The 19,215-nt window shown below is 51.4% G+C and overlaps 1 protein-coding gene across 2 annotated transcripts in view; it reads right to left on the reverse strand.

Moving 5' to 3' along the window:
- Nucleotides 1-19,215, reverse strand: part of CLIP2 (CAP-Gly domain containing linker protein 2) — a 78,982-nt gene that overhangs the window by 18,496 nt on the left and 41,271 nt on the right. For both annotated transcript variants that reach the window (XM_081053537.1, XM_081053536.1), the window contains exons 4-8: nucleotides 11,791-11,915; nucleotides 9,349-9,562; nucleotides 8,521-8,718; nucleotides 7,516-7,619; nucleotides 5,600-5,660 (exon numbers count right to left, since the gene is read on the reverse strand). In XM_081053537.1, coding sequence (XP_080909663.1) covers nucleotides 5,600-5,660; nucleotides 7,516-7,619; nucleotides 8,521-8,718; nucleotides 9,349-9,562; nucleotides 11,791-11,915 — 702 coding nt within the window. The remainder of the gene's footprint in view (nucleotides 1-5,599; nucleotides 5,661-7,515; nucleotides 7,620-8,520; nucleotides 8,719-9,348; nucleotides 9,563-11,790; nucleotides 11,916-19,215) is intronic.

Below are 19,215 nucleotides of genomic sequence, written 5' to 3' on the forward strand. Positions count from 1 at the left end.
AAATATACTCACACCATCATGACTCTCCCGGTGGGCCCCCCTGGCAGAGGCCAGCTGTGCCTCTCACCACCTAGCCCCAGCCTGGCCCTGCCAGTGCCCACCCCCCAGAGTCCTGCCAAGGACGCCTGGTCTCCTAGAAGCACAAGGGCACTTTTGTCCCAGCTTCACAAACCCCCACTTCACATGCTAACAAAGCCTGACATTCTCTGGGTGTCCAGACTGGCATTTGGGTTTCCCTGACAGATCTGCGAGCACCCAGAGAAGTCTGGAGACCAGGATCATCATAGAGAGAAAGGAGAGGGGCCCCTCATCCTCCTGCTTGTCCCCTTATCATCCAGGAGAGACAAGGTGAACTGAATCTGTGTGGCAGTTCTGAACGGGCAGGGGTTAGCAACGCGGCATACACGTGTGAAAACAAGAACACACCCGACACTCACTCGCAAGGGAGGTGGTGACGACACTAGAAACTGGTACCACCTGTCTCAGCAATACTCTTGCAGTTCATCAAGAGCTACAGAGATGTTCATGCCCTCTGACCTATGACCTTATTTCTGAGACTTTTCCTAAAGGAACAACTGAACAGTTCCCTCCCTCTCTGTCTCAGGGGGCAGCATGCTGCACTGCTAACAAGCAGCCAAGCTCACTCTCAGAAAATTACAGGCTGACGATGGCGCCTCAATGCAGGTCTCGTAGGGGCCGTGTCCCCCCTGCATGGTGGGCACAACAGCTCTGCCTGGGAACCCTTGCTAGATAGAGGATGACCATAAGTACCATCCTGGGGCCCCCCCCGGGCAAGAAAAAGCCCCTCTTTCACGATTTCAAGGGCAACCTCATTGGATGCCCCCCAAAAGGACTCTTTCTCATCATTTTCAGAACTGAGGTCTCCATGGGGGCACCGGGGATCCCAGTGGAGTTGCTTCTGTGCTTACTTAAGATAAAATCAACACAGGAGCTTGCGGGGAAACAGCCCTATAAGCTAGATTTGAGGTGGGGTGGACGATCGGGCCTTCCCTTCTGCACCAGGGGCTCTGCCCGGGGGGTGAGGAGTGGGGGCCATCACACTCTTGTGTCAGGCCCTCTCAGGTCCCCTGGAGTTCATGTTCATGAAACGCTGTTAAGGCCATCTTCCCATCTCACAGGAGAGACGCCACTCCAGAGAGAGAAAGCCTTAGGATCACGCAGCGGCTTCGGGCAGGGCGAGGCCTGTATTCAAACTTCTGGATCCCAGAGGTCTTTCTTTCCCTGACCAGCCTGACTCCACAGAGGGGAGTCACACAGAGCTTTGCAAGTGGGAGACTCCCCATTAAAATTCTGGAAGCTCAGTCCAGCCCTGCCTGAAGCCTTGACCTACAGCTCTTTTCCTTCTCCTCACACATGTGGAGTGGGGTGTCAACACCCCTCGAAAGCACACAGCCATGCCTGAGGGCACTATTATGGTTTAATTATTAATTATTACTCATTAGTTGGGGGAGCAGTTTCCTCAACTGCTCAAGGGGCTCCTGAAGGTGATGGGTACATGTCACTTCTCTGGATGTCCCTTCAGGCCTGGCATCAAAGCCTTCTCAACCAACAGCTGATTCTGAGTTCATAAAACTGCCTCTTTCTGTTACCATGGGTATTTCCATGCAAATGAAAAATCACACTGAGGTGCTCCTTAATTAACAAAATCATAACACTAACCAGCTGGATGACTAAACAATACTATCCCAAGTCTAAGGCTATGGATAAGCCCCAGGCGGTAGCAGGGAGTGGCACACATTTTCATGATGCAACATGGCAACCGTACCAATGTGAGAACCACAAAGCATGGCCCCATCCTGTGACCCAGGATTGCACTCCTGGAGAAGCCTGGAGAACCTGACCATGCTCCTGCCCTGTTTGAGCACTGGAGTCCCATGAACAAGCCAGACAGGGTCCCCACCTCCACGGGACTTCCATTCTGGGAAGGGACACAAATGATAAATGACTAGTGAAGATAACTTCAGGTTGAGACTCAGGCTAGGAACAGAGCCGCAGGTGGTGGGCAAGTGGGATGGGGGTAAAACAAGGAGGCAGCAAAGGCCTCTACGAAATACAATTTAAGGTGAGAGGTGAAGGAGAAGCAGGAAGCAGCCGACCCAGGCAGCGGGGGAGGAGAAGCGAGCCAGGCAGAGGAGCCAGCATGTGCAGAAGCTCAGAGGCAGACAGAGCTTGGGGTGTTCCAGAAGCAGAGAGGAGCACCACATGCCTGGAGCAGAGGTGTACAGCCAGGCTGGGTCTCAAGGGTCTTCCCTGAACCGCCCTACAGAACCTGGGTTTCATCTTGGGTGGTGGCATGAGCTGTGTCAGCAGAAAGGGGAACGGATCTGATTTACGTCTTTAACAGATTTGGTCATATGTCGTCTGTCGTTTGCTTCCCAATAACATGAGAGGGGGCTGAAGGCGAGGGGTGGCTGAAACAAGAGTGGCCATGCGTTGAAAATCATCGAAGCTGGGTGATATGTAATGGGGGTTCATGACACCGTCCTCTCTACTTACACATAAAAAGTCTATCTGGCTTCAGTGTGAACGATGGACAGTTCAGGAACAAGACCGGAAACAGGGGCTAAGTAGAGGCTGTGCAGTTGTGCAAGGAAAAGTGCTGTGGCCTGGCCCAGGTTGGTGGCCATGGGGTGAAGATAATTTTGGAGGCAAGGATTTCTGATGGAGGGATAAGGAAAAGAGAAGGATCAAGATGAATTTTAGCTGTGGGGCCTGAGCAACTATGTGGATTGTGGGGCCAACTGCTGAGATGGGAACGACGTGGTGGGGGGTAGGGGGCGGTGTTAGGGGGAAATAGGAACAAATGAAGAGATTTGTTTGGGACATGGGACATGTTACTTATGGGCTGCTGTACTGGGTTGAATAGCACTCCCTCAAATTTCATACCCACCTGGAGCCTCAGAACATGAACTCGTTTGGAACAGGGTCTTTCACATGAAATTAGTTAAGATGAGGTCATACTGGATTAGGGCCAGAAATCCAACGACTGGTGTCCTTATAAGGCCATGTGAAGCGACAGGAACACACAGGGAAGAAGGCAGTGATGATGGAGGCAGTGACACAGCTATAAGCGAGGGCACCAAGGGTTGCCAGCAATCCCATCAGAGCTGGCAGAGGCATGGAACATTCTCCCTCAGGGACTCCAAAGGGAACAACCCTGCCCACACCTTGGTTTCAGACTTCTGTCCTCCAGAATTATGAAAGAATACATTTGTGTTGTTTTAAGCTACTGAATTGTGGTAAATCTGTTTTTTACTGCAGCCCCAGGTAAGTGCTACGGATGCCTCTCGCTTATTCTTCCTGGAGATGTCCAACAGGTGTGCCAATGCAGAGCGCTGGGAAAGCACGGACTTCTAAAGGGGCAGCGCATGCCACAAACTGGAAGCTCTTGGGGAGAGGGGAGACTGACAGGCAAATGGGCCCAGACTGAACCCTTGGACAGGCCAACACCAGAGGTCAGGAAGGAGGCTGAGAGGCTGGAATGGGCACCTCATGGGGTGGGGCAGTGAGGCCAGGAGGACACATGGAGAGATGGGGTGAGATAGCTGGAGACGTACCAGGAGTGCCAGGAGGTGTTCTGGGGTGTATACTTTACTTTTAAGGTGGGTGGGGGTGAGTGGAACTTGGAGTCAATTTGCCTTCTAGTTGTAATGAATAAGGTCACAATAAAAACAGCAGCAGTGGGACTCTCCTGCCCTTGAACTGAATTAGTTGTCAGTCACTGATTCTCCCAGCCAGGGCCAACTGGATATGTGATGTATAGCCGATCCAAAGCCGGCCAGCTCATTGGCTAGCCAGGGACCAATCAGATTCTCTCAAGAAGACGGCTAGTAGATGGTGGGTGCTAGAGGCTGGGTGGGACCAGGAGGGTGGGTGGGTGGCAGGGAGAGCGGGCAGATGTGCCAAGGGACATAGTATGCTAAGAGAGAAAGGCACACACGCAGCCTGACCAGGAGTCGTGAGAAGAGGGAGGACCCTGAGCGGGAGAGAACAAGCTTAGATCCTGATGTTTCTTGTTCCAGTTCCCTGAACTGCCTGTGAGATTGCCCTGTAGCCTTTCCCCTCTATTGACTGGAGTCAGCAGGAGGGGTCTCTGTTCCTTGCACCCGCAGGAACTTTTCCCAGAAGCCCACCCCAACCCCTGCAGGAGGCAGCCACCAGCGGGAAAGCCAGCCAAACATAACTACATGACCTGCCCCTCTGGCTAAGAGGGAAACTCCCACAAGAACATCCTGACGCTGGGCTGGGGCTCCTACACCAGGTTGGGCCCTGACATCCATCCTTTAGCTCGGCAGCAAAACCTGATCCCTCAGGCGCAGCTGACAGCGAACTTACATACATCACACATGTCTCTCCCCCAGTCAGGGTCATCTAGGGACAGAACAACCATAAGCAAACTTTTGCTGTGCCCTGAAAGTTATAGGGATCTTAACGTGGCTCTTTTACAATATCAGGAGCTGCAATTTCTGAGTTGAGCTCAGCATGCTCCAGGGCAGTGATTTCCAAAATGTGGTCCCTAGACCAGCATCACCTGGGAACTTGTTAGAAATACAAATTCTCAGGTTCCACCCAGACTGACTGAACGGTCAGTCTTGGGGTGGGGCCAGCCTTCTGTGACCCAACAAGCCATCTAGGTGATGAATTCTCAAGTTTGAGAATCACTGACCTAGTTCAACCTTCTCATTTTACAGAAGATCAAACTAAAGCGTGGGAAGGGAAGAGGCTGCCCAAAGCCAGTTAGGGCCAGGTCAGCTTGTGGACAGGGACTGAGCTCACTGTCCGCTGCCCCGTCCGACAGCTCCAGGAGGTCTTGTCCCTCGTCACCCCCCAGGAAGAGAGGTGGGCCACAGCAGTGGGTTCTTGCCCAACCAACTGGCCTCGTGAGCCCTGCGGTCCCTGCATGGATTGGTGACGGGGCCTGGGGGTGGCGGGTGGAGTGCTTTGTTGACTGATGTGAGCACCCCCATCCCTGAGCGCTGTAAGGGTGGGTGGGATCGAGAGTAAAGGTCCACCTGTGCAGGTGTTAGAACCAAGGAGGTGCTACAAGTAGCCTTCCTGTGGGCTGGCTCAGGAGTCAGGACTCCTGGTCGCTGGCCCCGCGGACTGCTGACTTGTTTCATGACTGGGTCTTTGTCTTTCTGAGCCTGTTTTCCCATCTGCAAGTTCTGTGATTCACCAACAAGCTAATTTCAGCCAAAATTTTACCTGGAATCCAAAATGAACTAAGGACCGAAGAGATACCATTAGGGCTATTACCCAACAAAGCAGGGACAGGAGAGATCAGCCAGTATGTCTGCAGGCCTAGCCGTGAGGACGGACCCTTGGTCCATCCCACCAAGTGGCCCGATACAGGAAGGGCTGGAGCTGAGCCACTCCCACCTCTGACATCGGAGTCTCAGGACCAAACCCCTCCCCACTATCCCCAGGCATGACCTTTCACCCTTCCTTATTTCTCTCTTGAAATCCCCAGCCCCGTCCCTGGGGGCCCAGAGTTGCTGCCAGGTCCTCATGGCCATTTGCCCTGCAAGGGCTAGGCCTGGGTGCCAAGCAAGCCAGGGGCGGGGCCTTTCACTGTTACCTCCAGGTCTCCCTTGGTGATGGACTCCTCCTCCACTCGGAACTGCAGGTCCTCCACCTTCCTGTGGGTGGAGAGAGGGGGATGAGCTGCTTCACCCAGAGTGCTGGCTTCCCCAAGTCAGAGATGGCAAAGAGGCAAGGCCACAGATGGCCCAGAGTTCATGCTCAGACCACGCAGAAAGAAGGTGCTGTCCCAGCAGAGGGGGATGTGCCCAGAGTCCCATGGCTGATGAGGCGGGGCCTCCTGCAAACCTCCAGCCCTCCCACCTTCCCTGTGCTCCACGCAGAGACCACCGGGTTCTCTTAAATGGGAGTGTTTAATGCAACATCCTTCCTCCCAGGATGGCTGTGGGAATAAACGATGGAATGATCATATACGGAAGGAGAGTGGTGCTAGGGACCACTCTGTTTTCATCTCTGCAGGAACAGACACCCATATGGAACAATCTGTGGGGAGGGAGGGTCGGCTTCTTCCCCTGCTGAGCCTGCTCTCATCCACAGGCCTCAAAATCAGGGGCCAGAGTCCTAATCCCCACCGCTCCCTGATGTGGAGGGGGCCACTCTCAGGGAGACACACTGACCCACCCACATGCTAAGATAGCGCTGGAGAAGACACAGGCACAGTACAGCTCACAAAGCTGTTCTTACTGGGACCTCCTGACAGTTCTCAGCATGCAGATGAGGAAACTGAGGCTCAGAAAGGACAAGTGACTTGCCCAAGGTCATCCAGTAAGTACAGGGCAATGTTGGGACCTTTACCCAGTCCCTTATTGAACACAACTCCCACAATATCTTAAAGATCTGTTTCTGTATTGTTGGCATCAGACACGTTGCCATGGGAACCATATGTGTGGGCCCTGACCAGTAAGCGTCTCAGGCAGATATAAATAAGCCCTCCTGTCTCCAGTCAGATGGCAACAGCCGATGCAGCACATGCCTTGTTGAAAGCCCCAAACCTCAGCGTGTGGGGCCAAGAGCTGTCTACCGTGCGGGGAAGGGAAGGGAGCCCAAGAAATCTGTGTCAGCCAGGAAACAAAGAAAGTCTCTTGGACCAAGGGAAACTCCATCCACTCTCAGCTATGTTCCACCAGGCCAAGGAATAAGCCAGGCCAGAGTCCCCACACGGAGGGAACCACAAATCCCACGAGCCACTGTGCTAGGACAGAAAGAACCAGCAGCACCACTAAGAGGCTGGTGGCCTCGGGCAAATCCCTTCCCGCTCTGAGTCTCAGTGTTCTCGTCTGTGACATGGGGGCAATACCTGCCCCCCAAGCTAATGGTAAGACTGAGAGACTATGCAGCAAAGCATTCAGCGTGGGGGGCTGACTCCCGGGCACAAGGCATTTTAAGCATTCTTTTGCTGCTGCTTCTCTGAGCCTCAGTTTCATGGCATGTGAAATGGGAACAGAGCTTTTAGACATGAGCTGTGAGCTCCATGCACGGGACCTGACCGAGAGTGCTCTGTGGACGTGAGCTGGTTCAAGGGGTGGGGACATTGTATCTTCTTCAAGGTGCATGTCTCCCCAGGGGCATTAGGCATGAGTACCTTCCCCCCAGGCGTGCACATGATACGCTGCACGAGCTGAGCGAGGCAGGAGCAGTGAACCTCACACAGTCAGAAAGGAAAGCAGCAAACATGTTTGGGTCCCCACGTACTCAGCACCATGTCAGCGTTTTACTGGAATTATCTCGTAAGTCCTGCCACAGCCTATACAGATGGGGAGCCTCACGCTGTTTTGCAGATGAGAAGACTGAGGCCTGCACAGCTCATGTCACTAGTCTGGGTGACACAGCCTGTAAGTGGTGCAGGCAGGATTTGGACCTGGCCTGCTGGTCCTGAGGCTGCGCTCTTCCTGGTCATCCTCAAAGAGGCTCCGAGAAAATATCATCCCGGGACAGGGCAGGGGCAGTGCATACCTCCTCTCCTCCTCCAGCTGGTTGGACAGCTCTACCTTCTCCTTCCGCACGCTCTCCACCAGGAGCCGAGCCCGCTGTAGCTTCTCCTCTGCTTCTGCAACATACTGGGCCCCGAGGAAGGGCCAGGACAAGGTCAGCCTCCTTGGGGGACCGCGGACAGGTGGGGGAGGGGTGGCAGGGAGCAGGGATGGTGCAAGAGTCAAGCCTGGAACCCCAGCCACCCCTACTCCCCTGCCAGCCCTAGTTGGTGTGGACTGAGGCCTAATATGAGGGAGGTGGGCTCAGCTGAGTGCTCCACCCAGTGGGAACCTCAGGTCCAGCTGCCCCCATACCTCGCACCCCAATATCTGTCACCTCCTTCAACTCCCAACGGCCTAAAACCCTGTGTTGTGAAGGCTCCTGACACAGCACACATGGGACCTAGAGCACACACGTGAGGCTGGCCTTATTAATTCTAACACCCGAGGAGGAGGAGAGCCAACTCCATGCAGGTGACTAATATCAGGGAAGAGCAGACATGGGATAGCAGCCAACTCAAGGCTTCGAGCAATGGCTTACTTCCCTGAAACCCAAATCTGCTCGAAAGCATGATCTGAAATGTGGAAAGTTGTATACAGAAAAATGTGTACATGAGTATTATTGAGACAAAGTGAGAAATTGGAAGCAAATAGGGGATCGGCCTTGTCAGCAAACACAGCCCATGACAGATGGCAGGGCAGCCACTCAAACGGCGAAGAATTTTCCTTGATCTAGAAAATGCTCGCACTAAGAAAGTCGCAAAAAGCAGGACACACAGTTTACATCTGGGTTTTGAAAGCACGTGCACCTATCCTATCCACAGGAAGGAAATTCACCAGCAGGAGGAGTAGGAGGGGTGTTGGTAATGCATCTTAGTCTCTACACACCCGAGTTCCCCACTCTGAGCGTGAGTGGCCTCCAAGCCTGGCCTGAGGGGGCTGCTGGTGCCCTCCGGGTGCCCACTGCCCCCTGCCCCCGCCCATTCACCTGCTCATGCTGCGCCTTGAGCAGGGCGATCTCCTTCTCCACCTCGCAGATATGGCTCGTGGCCTTGGCCACCTCGGCCCGCTCCAGGTCCCGTTCAGCCAGCAGCTGCTCGATGTGCTGCTGCTTCTCCTTCAGGGCCTCTTGTAAGGCAGTTGTGCCTGAGATCTTGCGGGCGTAGCGCGAAGAGGTCTCCGTGAGCTGCGGGAAGGTGTGGGTGCAGGCAGGACTCAGGAACCTGGAGCATTACCCAGATAACCCACGCTACCCAGCGTGGGGTGGGGGACCCAACTGCCTCACTCCCAGGGTCCTGCCCTAGGCACTCTGGCCCTTGCCTACTTATGCAGGGGGCAGAGTATTATTTCAGATTCAGGGAACTCCCTCCTCCCAGGGAAGTCACAGCTCCTGGGACTCTGCCTCATGGTGGGCTCCGTCATCTGGGCCGGAGGGAACCTCCCACCCTAGACTAAGCTTGGATAGTAGGCTCTCTGCCCAGAAGGACAGCCTCACCTTCTTCCCTCACCCAGGGTGGCTGTGGTAGTCTTTTTGAACCCCTGCCTTGCACCTGTATGACCTGCCCTGCATCTATAAGACCTTCCTTAATTCCCAAGGAAGGGCTTAGGTTACCAGTAAGTCAGTAATATAAAAATAACAATAAATGTAAATGGATCAATTTCCCTATTAAAAGGTAAGCACTTTCATCATTGTTCAAAAACTGCAAAATGAGGGATGCCTGTAGCCAGAGCAAGTCAGGGGCAGACTGGGACACCTGGATCTCTTCTTCCCCACCCCCACACACACCTGGGTACCCCTCCCCAACCCCACACTCACCAGGCCGCTGCGGCTTGGCCGGCCCCCCACAGAGGAGGCCACAGAGCTGACAGAGCTGATGGAGGAACTGCTGGGGCTGTGGGTCAGTGCTGAGACACCCATGGCCATACGCTTGGTCTTCTTGGCCTTGGCCGGGCTGGTGGATGGGAAGCCGATACGGATCACCTTGTGGATGGGTGCGAAGAGACCAAACTTGGGTGGGCACTGGAAGTACCTGGGGAAGCAGGAGACATTCATGCTGCTATCACGGCCGAAGAGCCTGGAGCTTTCCCTGTCTCTCTACCTCTTCAGAGCCAAGCACAGAGGCTCACCCTTGGGGCTCCATCACCCATACCCCAAGACCAATAGATGGGACTCCCAGAAAGGGGATAGAGGTGAGTAGGGTCTGAGTTTCTCTGTAGCCGTGAACATCCTTTGGGCATATTTTTTCTTTTTGTGGGGGGGGGAATAACAATTACCGAGCACCCGCTCTGTACCAGTCCCTTTTAATGAATGCTCATTTCAACCCCCCAACCACTCTATTGTTATCTACATTTCACAGATGAGGAGACTTAGGCTCAGAGAGGTTAAGTAACTTGACCACAGTCACACAGCTGGTTAAGTGGCAAAGCTGGTACTGGATCTTCCATCCCCAGCCTGCTGGGCTCCCAAGCCAACTACGCTTGGCTCTCACACATCAGTCAGAGGCCCCCAGCCATATCTGCAGCCCCACTCTCACAGCTGCTCTTGGATCACCCCAAGACCCAAGAAACCCAGTTGGTTCTCTGCCCATGGGGCTCCCCACACAGAGAAACAAAAGTCTGAGAGAGACACCTTGGAGGTGCTGCTCAACCTACCCCTGAATTCTGAAAGCTAGAGTGAGTTGAGAGAAATATCCATCTTAAAAACAGGAAGGCAAAGTGTTGCAATGGAAACTGAGTGGTCTTCTCTTAAAACCTCTCGGGTCATGGACTCCACATGGGACCAGGGGAGCTAGTCCTGTCCAGTTTCTGGCTCATCTTGGAACTGTCATCCCGTCTTGACTCTTCCCACAGGTTTTCGCTCAGGCTGTTCCCACAGCCTAGCACACCTTCCTTCTCCGAGCTGTCACAGCCGCCTCTGGGCTCCAGGCTCTAGCGCAGGGACAGCCAGTATAGGAACGAAGGCCACCTGGACTGTGTCACATCCCTGACACTGCTCACCCATCACATCATGTTCCCCCAACCCCAACAAGCCCAGACAAAGCCTTACACCCTCGACCCAGTAGTCCTGGCAGTCAATTCCCTTTAATCAGAGACGACATACCCGGAACCACTTGTGATCCCACCCTTTGCTGCAGAGCACCAGTCACTGTGCGATTACATCTTATACGAGCTGTGATCAAACAACACGGTGAATATTTAAATAAAAAAAATTATTACAGTAAAAGACACACTGCCATTAATCCCCCTCAAAATACTCCTCTCACTTCAAACACACTTATCCCACCGTTCTTGCCACTTCCTGAAGCAGTTCTGGAAGTCCTCTTTCGTGAGTGTCTTTAGTTGTGCTGTCATGGCTGCTCTGATGTCCTGAAGCGATGTGTGACATGGAGCGTTGTCATGATGGAGGGTGATTTATGGCACACTTTAAAACACACCTTCCCTCAACCGTAGTTCACACCCAACTGACTGCACGGAACAAGCTGAAACTTGTCACACACTGTTACTAAGGTTCAATGCACCGCTTCCCGCATTGAAGATCCCTGCCTTTCCGTTGGATGGCACTCGGCAGCAGCATTCACCGTGTTTTGTGATCACAACGGAAAGGCTCCATATCATACATTGCTTCTAGTACAGCAATTTCTATCAAATAAAAACATTACGATGTGTCCTCATCCACTTTATTCACTGAATCTGGCACCGTGCGACTTCTGGCTCTTCCCCAAAGTCAAAATGACCATGAAAGGTAAATGTTTTGAATCGATTCAGGACATCGAGGTACCCATGACAGTGCAACTGAAGACACTCACGAAAGAGGACTTCCAGAACTGCTTCAGAAAGTGGCAAGAACAATAGGATGTGTATTCAAAGCGAGGGGGGAAAGTATTTTGAGGGGGGTTAATGGCAATGTGTCTTTTACTATAATACATTTTTTTATTTAAACATTCACTATATTGTTTGATCACACCTCGTATCACCCAGGGGAACCTCAGAAAGGCAGGGACCACTGCCTCTCCTAGCATTTGCCCCTGACTCTGTGTGACCTTGAGCAATGACCTCTCTGACCTCTGATCTCATCTGTAAAATGGGGATGATATTCCCGCTACCTGTCCCTGTGGGCTGCTGTGACAGAAGGGAAGAGACAGCATCTACACTGTGGAATCAGACACACTGGCTTCCTCAGATGCCCCATCCCTGTCCCCTGCACACATCCCAGATAAAAAGGAGTCCCCTCCCACACTCCCGGGGAAGCCCACTGTACCTGGTGCCCGCCACCGCCCCATCGTTCTTCCCAAGGGGCTCGTCCAGCTCCACGCCACACCACTCGCCCTTGGCAAAGTCTGTCTCCCCCACGTACCGTACCACGCCAGTCTTCGTCCCGCCAACCTGTTGGCACACGGAGAGACTCAGGTCCAGAAGATGCAGTGGGCACAGACAGAAATGGCACTGGCACCCACGTGCCCAGGCTCATCCAATCCGTCCCTTCCAGTATGCAGGGGAGAGAGGAGCCAGAGGTGAGGAGGCAGAGAGGCCTAAGGACAACTGAGAGGGACACAGGTATAACCAGTGCTTCCTAGGGCTGTCCCATGCAAGAGCTTTGGAGGCAGACAGATAGACCTGCATTCAAACTCTGCCACTTACAAGCTGTGTGATCTTGGGCAAGTTACCTAACCTCTCTGAGCTTCAGCATCTTCATCTGTGAATTGGTTTTTCTGAGGATTAAGTACTGTAGGTGCAGTATCTGGCACATACTAGAATCTCAGTAAGTTTTTATCCTTAAAAATGGTTTAAATGGTGGTTGCCAGGGCCTGGGGTTTGGCGGGGGAATGGGGAGTTGTTTAATAGTAGAGTTTCAGTTTGCAAGATGAAAAAGATCTGCAGATGAATGTGAATATACTTAACACTACTGAACTGCACACTTAAGATGATTAAGAAGGTAAATTAGACGTTATGTGTATTTTACCAGTTAAAAAAACTCACAGGATAGGACAGTAAACATGAATATTACTGTAAAAAATAGTTTAAATTTAAAAAAATTATTTATTACGTAAAGGGTTGAATACTTCTATAGACTTAAAAAGCCCTAGAAGTTTCTTCACCTCTCCCCAGAATCAAACATTTTACTCTTTAAGCTGAATTTTTTGGTATATACCTCCACATTTCTCAACAACACTCTTACATTGTTGCTTCTTGTCTTCTCAATTTTGCGTGTCATCCATCAATTTCCCATCAAGGAATTTCCCATCAAGGAAAGGAAGGCATTATCACTGCTTCACACCTTCTTCCCAGCTTTCCACCCTTTTCTACAGAGTGATGTCTTAATTTTTTTTTTTTAAGATTTTTATTGGGGAAGGGGAACAGGATTTTATTGCGGAACAGTGTGTACTTCCAGGACTTTATCCAAGTCAAGTTGTTGTCCTTTCAGTCTTAGTTGTGGAGGGTGCAGCTCAGCTCCAGGTCCAGTTGCCGTTGTTAGTTGCAGGGGGCGCAGCCCACAATCCCTTGCGGAAGTCGAGGAATTAAACCAGCAACCTTGTGGTTGAGAGCCTACTGGCTCATGTGGGAATCGAACCGGCAGCCTTCGGAGTTAGGAGCATGGAGCTCTAACCGCCTGAGCCACCGGGCCGGCCCCTGATGTCTTAATTTTGATCAAATCTGGGTATAAGGTGCTATGACTAAGTAAACACCACTCACAGATGAGAATGGGAGACTGTAGTTATTCTTCCTTTCCTGCACAATTTGTAACCTACCGATAGGTTAACCTACAGATGTCTTTTATGATTGTTTGTTGGCCTAGTTTTTATGGACCTAACACTACTTCAACCCCAAACTCTTTCAAGGGTCTAAACCTCCTGCCAAGAGGGTTGGCGGCATTGGGAATTCCATCCAGTTTTTTCTAAAGAAGATTTTCCTGTAGCTACGTGACCTGCCGCCGGCTGGCCTGGCTATACGGCTCCTTGGCTGAGAGACACCAGACTGCAGCCTCTCATCTCCATCACCCTGAGAAGCCCCCTCGCCTCTCTTCGGGGCTGGATCCCGTTTTCTGGACTCTATCTTGCTTTTTTCCTGGTTTACTCACTTATTTTGGCAGAGCACATCCTCCCATAGCTTTCTAAGAAAAAGCGCATGAGGAAATAAACTATTTGAGCCTTTGCATATCTGAAAGTATTTTTCACTCTAGCCTCCTTTTTTGAAATTGAAGTAAAATTCATAGAACATAAAAATTCACCATTTTAAAGTGTGCAATTGAGTCGCTTTTAATACATTCACAACCATCGCTGCTATCTAATCCCAGAACATTTTCATCTCCCCAACGTGAAACTCCACACCCAAGAGCAGTCACTGCCTGCCTCTCCCTAGCTCCTGTCCTCCACTAACCGACTTTCTGTCTCTACAGATTTGCTTGCTCTGGATGTCGCCTGTAAATGGCATCACACAGTAGGTGACCTGTGTCTGGCCTCTCTCATTTAGCACAGCGTTTTCCAGGTTCATCTATGTTTATCAGTATCAACACTTCATTCCTTTTAACGGCCAAATATTTCACTGTATGGATTATACCACCTTTTGTTTGTCCATTCGTCCACCGATGGACATGTAGGTTGTTTTCCACTGTTTGGTTATTACAATAATGCTGCTGTGAATATTCATGTCCAAGTTGTGCGGACATCTGTTTGCAATTCTCTTGGTATCCTCACTCGTAAATCATAGTTTGGCTGGGTCTCTTCCTTCAGAATTTCAAGGGCTCCCTCTGTGCGTTCTAAGCCTCTAGTTTTGCAGTTGAGAAGTTCAAGGCCATTCTGAATCCTGATCCTGTATGTGAGCCATTCTTCCGCCCCGGAAACCTGCAGGGCTCTCTCAGTCAAGGGTTGTGCAGTGTCACAATGGGGTGCACTGGGGTGGGCCTCTTCCCATCTCTTCTCCTGGGCTCTCACGGGCCCTTTCAACCAAGAAACCCTTGTCAATCCTGGGGGATTGTCTTGCATTACTTATTTGGCTTCCCGCCTCCTTTTCCTCTGTTCTCTTTCTGTAACCACTATCTCTTGGAAGTTAGATCTACTGGAAGTTGGAACTCTGATAGTTTCATTCTTCTCTCCTCTTCTGCATAAATCTCTTGGCTCTACTTTCTGGGAGATTTCCTTAAATTTATCTTCTGATACTTCTGTGGAGTTTCTTATATCTGTGATCAGATTTTTAATTTCCCAGAGCTCTTTTGTTCACTGACTATTAATATTCATATATTCAATGGCATTCTGTTAGGATTTAATGCCTGCATTAGTTTCTTGTTTCTCAGAGGATCGGCCGTTTGTCCCAGAGAAGCTTCGTGCTCTCTCTCTAGCATGGGGGACCCAGGTGTAGCATTCCGGGAGCCGAGTGAGGGAGAAGCCGGTGGGGAAAGGAGTTGGGCCTCCAGGATAGAAACGTTCATTGCATCCTTTTTCAGTCCAACCTGCCTGGGATTCCCTCATCCAAAGACTCTCTCTGACCTCCTCAGGAGACCAAGCATCCATCCCAGATGTCTACTGAAGGGACAGTCACCGGCAGAGGGGGCAGAGCGACAGGGATCGGGATTTTTCAACTGATTCTCCCTTTCCCAGAGGCCGCCCTGCAGCTGATTCCTTAGCTTCTAGGGTTTCTGAAGAAAACATCAATTGCTTCTCCACTTCCCTCCTGCTGCCTGTAGACTCGGCAGCACTGGATTTCCAGTGTTATTGCTGCTGCCTTCTCTCCTGCTCTCTTTGTCCTTGAGGGATTGATACCTTTGGAAAAAAAACGAAAGTCCCTTTGCTCTTTGAGGAAGATGTGGTCGCAGCTCCAACAGAGCTACATTCCATCTGCTCCTGCATCTGCCTCACCCCTGTTCGCTCTTCCCGCTCTCACCGCCAATGAACAAGTCAGTCAGGAAACCGCAGCTTTTGAAGATACCGGAAAGACACCCGTGAAACCCAAGGTGGTGAGATTCATTGAATTAGAATTACTATAACCAGACGAAATGTAAAATCCTTGGAGAAGGTGTGTGCTGACTTGATCAGAGGCGCAAAGGAAAAGAATCTCAAAGGAAAAGGACCAGCTGGGATGCTGGCCAAGACTTCCCTGTGGGGAAGGTTCTAAGACTTAGGATCGTTTTCAGATGAGGATCGACGAGCAGCTCGGTGACGTGCACAGTCCTTCTGAGAGTGTTAAACAGATTATTATACTTCCATCAGGACTGAGCCAGGAGTTCAGGAGTTGAGGCTGAAGTCACCACTGCAGATGCTTAAATCAACCTTTTTAATAAATTGAATATCAGTTGTTAAAAAAAAAAATTAAAAACCCCCTTCACCATCATTCTAGTGTAGTTCAGGAGAGAGTGAAAATAAATGTATCTACCCTGTTTATCTGAACCGAAGTATGACTTTCTAAATGTTACTTTCTCTGTCACCACTAAGTATACCCCAAGTGTGCATGGAAGGGACCAGCTCCCTAATTAAAACTCGCTCCACTCCCACCATTTCTTAAGGACCGACTATATGGTGGCATTGAAGACATGGTTTCAGAACCTCACAACTCCGTAAGGTGGGCGGCATACCCCATTCCTTGACGAAGAGACTGAGGTTCAGAGCAGTCAGCCAGCAGAAGAGCCCACTGGGCCTTACTCTGCTGCCTCCTCAATGCCAGGCCCCGCCCACTGGTGTCCCCTCTCAGGCTACAACAGCACTAACAACCCCTCCCGGCCCCAGGGAGCTGCTGCTGCAGCCTCAGCCCCCAGCTGCCTCCAAATCCTTCCCTGTCCCGCCCTCCATCCTTAGTGGGATAGAGTCAGGCAGGTATCCTCTCAGCGATGGGAGCAAAGCAGAAACAACGGGAAGTTTTCCAGCAGGGATGGGACTGACTCCCACCCAGGGCAGCTCACCTACCTTCCTGAAGCCCCAGAGATTCTGCAGTGGCTTCCTCACTGGGGTCCCACTCCATGTGCACCCTCCACAGTGGCGAGGCCTTCCCCTTCTCTCTGTTTTTATTTTTATTACACTATTTAACATTTTTAACTTGAAAAGTAGTAGACTTTATTTTTTAGAGCAGTTTTAGGTTTACAGGAAATTTAAGCAGAAAATTCCCATCTGTCCCCTCACATCCCTCCCCTGCAGCTTCCCCGCTTAACGCCTGACATTAGTGTGGCACATTTGTTACAACGAGGAGCCAACATTTGTATGAACTGAAGTCCATAGTTTACAATATGGTTCGTTCTTGGGCTCTGACAAATGTATAATGCCATGTATCCACCATTACAGGATCATGCAGGATAGTTTCACTGCCCAAAATCCTGTGCTCTGCCCATTTTCATCTCTCCCCCCTCCTATCCCGATATTTCTACTGTCTCCCAAACCTTGCCTTCTCCAGAATGTAATGTCATATAGTTGGAATCATACAGTAGGTAGCCTTTTCAGAGTGGCTTCTGTCACTGAGTAATGTACAGTTAAGGTTCCTGCACGCCTTTTCATGGGTTGACCACCCTTTTCTTTCCATCCTTGAATAACATTCCATTGTCTGGATATACCACGGTTTATCTAGCCATTCACCTATGGAAGGACGTCTTGGTTGCTTCCAAGTTTTAGCAATTATGAATAAAACTGCTATAAATATTTGTGTGTAGGTGTTTGTGTAGACGTAAGTTTTAAATTCATTTGAATAAATACCAAGGAGCACAACTGCTGAATCGTATGGTAAGTTTACTTTTATAAGAAACTGCCATACTGTCTTCCAAAGTGGCCGCACCATTTTGCATCCCCACCAGCAATGCATGAGGGTTCCTGTTGCTCACTAAGGTAATGTCCCCCTCACGTCCACCCCCACTGTACGCCAGGCCCCCGTCTTCCAAGGGATGAGCCCCAACCCCTCCCTTTTCCACCACCTGGGGGTCACCCGTGGGCCTGGAGTCCCTTCTGGCTTGGGCCAAACAGCAACTAAATCTCAGGTCCCACAAAGCAATGGTGGTGGGCAGGTAGAATTCATCCATTTCTCAGGGACTTTCCACTGAGGAAGTCAAAACTGGAGGAAGTCACTTAAAATAGCCGAATGTGCCTCAGATCAGGGTCTCACCCACACGATGAGAGAACAGGGCATCAGAGCTGCCCAGCTCTGTCATCGGGAGGCTGGACCAGAGCTGCTGTGAGGGTACAGTGAGGGGTTCATGTCCCAGGCCTGAGGCAGCCCCTGCTGGGGAGCAGTGGGGGAGAGGCAGGAGTGCTGGCAGGATGCTGGCCAGGTGAGAAGGGCAGGTGGGCAGTGGTATCGGGCCACATTCAGGGAAATGAGGGGACTGAGGCAGGCAGCACCCCTCGGTGACCGTCCCTGACAACGTCCACAGTCGCTGACCTGAATACAGCTATCAAGGGGTAGCTGGGGCTCAGCTAGTCTGTGGAGCCCCGCTCGCTCTCAGGCTGCCATAGGCACTAGGGGCACAGCCATGGGAAGGAAACAGACAAGACGCTCCTCGTGGAGCTCCCGGTTGGGGCGGGGAAATGGACAGAAAAGGAGGAAGTGAATAATATATGGAATACATGCAGTGATGTGGGAGGGCTCTGTCTCTGAGGAGTGACAGAGGCGCAGAGGTCTAACAGGGGGACAGTGAGCCGGGAGAAGCCTGGGGAACAGTGTCCCAGGTAGAGACCCTGGAGGAAAGGAAAGAAGGCTCGCATGGCAGGAGTACAGAGGCCAGGATGAGGGGCAGCAGCAGAAGTCAGATGATAAAGGGCAGCGCAGGCAGATCACATGGTCTGGGGGCCATGGGAAGGTGGGTGGGTTTATTCCAAGTGAGATGGGAGCCTCTGGGATGTAGGGACCTGGCTGGCGGCAGGGAGACCCAGGAGAAGGCAGCTCTGTTGTCTGAGAGAGAGCAGCTGCCAATGGAGGTGGTGGGGTAGGGATGGATTGGGGTGTATTTTGGAGGTAGGACCAGAGACCTGCAGATGAACCACGTGTTGGGGAGGAGACAGAAACAGAGGCAAGGCCAACTCCCACGTTCCTGGCTGGGTCAGCTGGAGACACAGGAGTGCCTTTTACTGCAATGGGAAAGAGGAGGAGCAGGTTGGGGATGGGGGTGGGTGACGACCAACTGAGTTCTGTTTTGCCCATGAGCTATGGATTGAACTGTGTCCCCACAAAAGATACGCCGAAGTCCTCAACCGTAGTATCTGCGAATGTGACCTTATTTGGAAGTAGGGAGTTTTAGATTAAGTGATTAAGCTCCGATGAGGTCATTAGGGTGGGCCTTCATCCAGTGTGACTGGAGGTCTTGTAAGAAGACACAGATATGCACACAGAAGGAAGAAGGCCATGAGAGGAAAAGGCGGAGATTGGCGGGGGTGCAGCTGCAAGCCAAGGACTGCTGCTGACACCAGAACACAAGAGAAAGGTAGGGAACAGACTCTTCTCTTGATCCTTCCGAGACAGCATGGCCCTGCTGACGCCTTTGATTTCAGACTTCTAACCTGTAGCACTGAGAACAGATTTCTGTTGTTTTAAGCCGTCCAGTTTGTGGCACTTGTTACAGCAGCCACAGGAAACTAACACACGTCAAGCAGAGATGCTGCGTAAGATAAGAGCTTGCCATATGAGACGCGAGGTCAAGAGAGAGGCCAGGACCTGGGATCCAACCCTGGGCAGTGGGACACTCACACGTGCCTGGACTGTCACAAGCCTACATGGTTCC

This window comes from Rhinolophus hipposideros (assembly GCF_964194185.1).
Source record: "Rhinolophus hipposideros genome assembly, chromosome: 7".
Classification (NCBI taxonomy): domain Eukaryota; kingdom Metazoa; phylum Chordata; class Mammalia; order Chiroptera; family Rhinolophidae; genus Rhinolophus; species Rhinolophus hipposideros.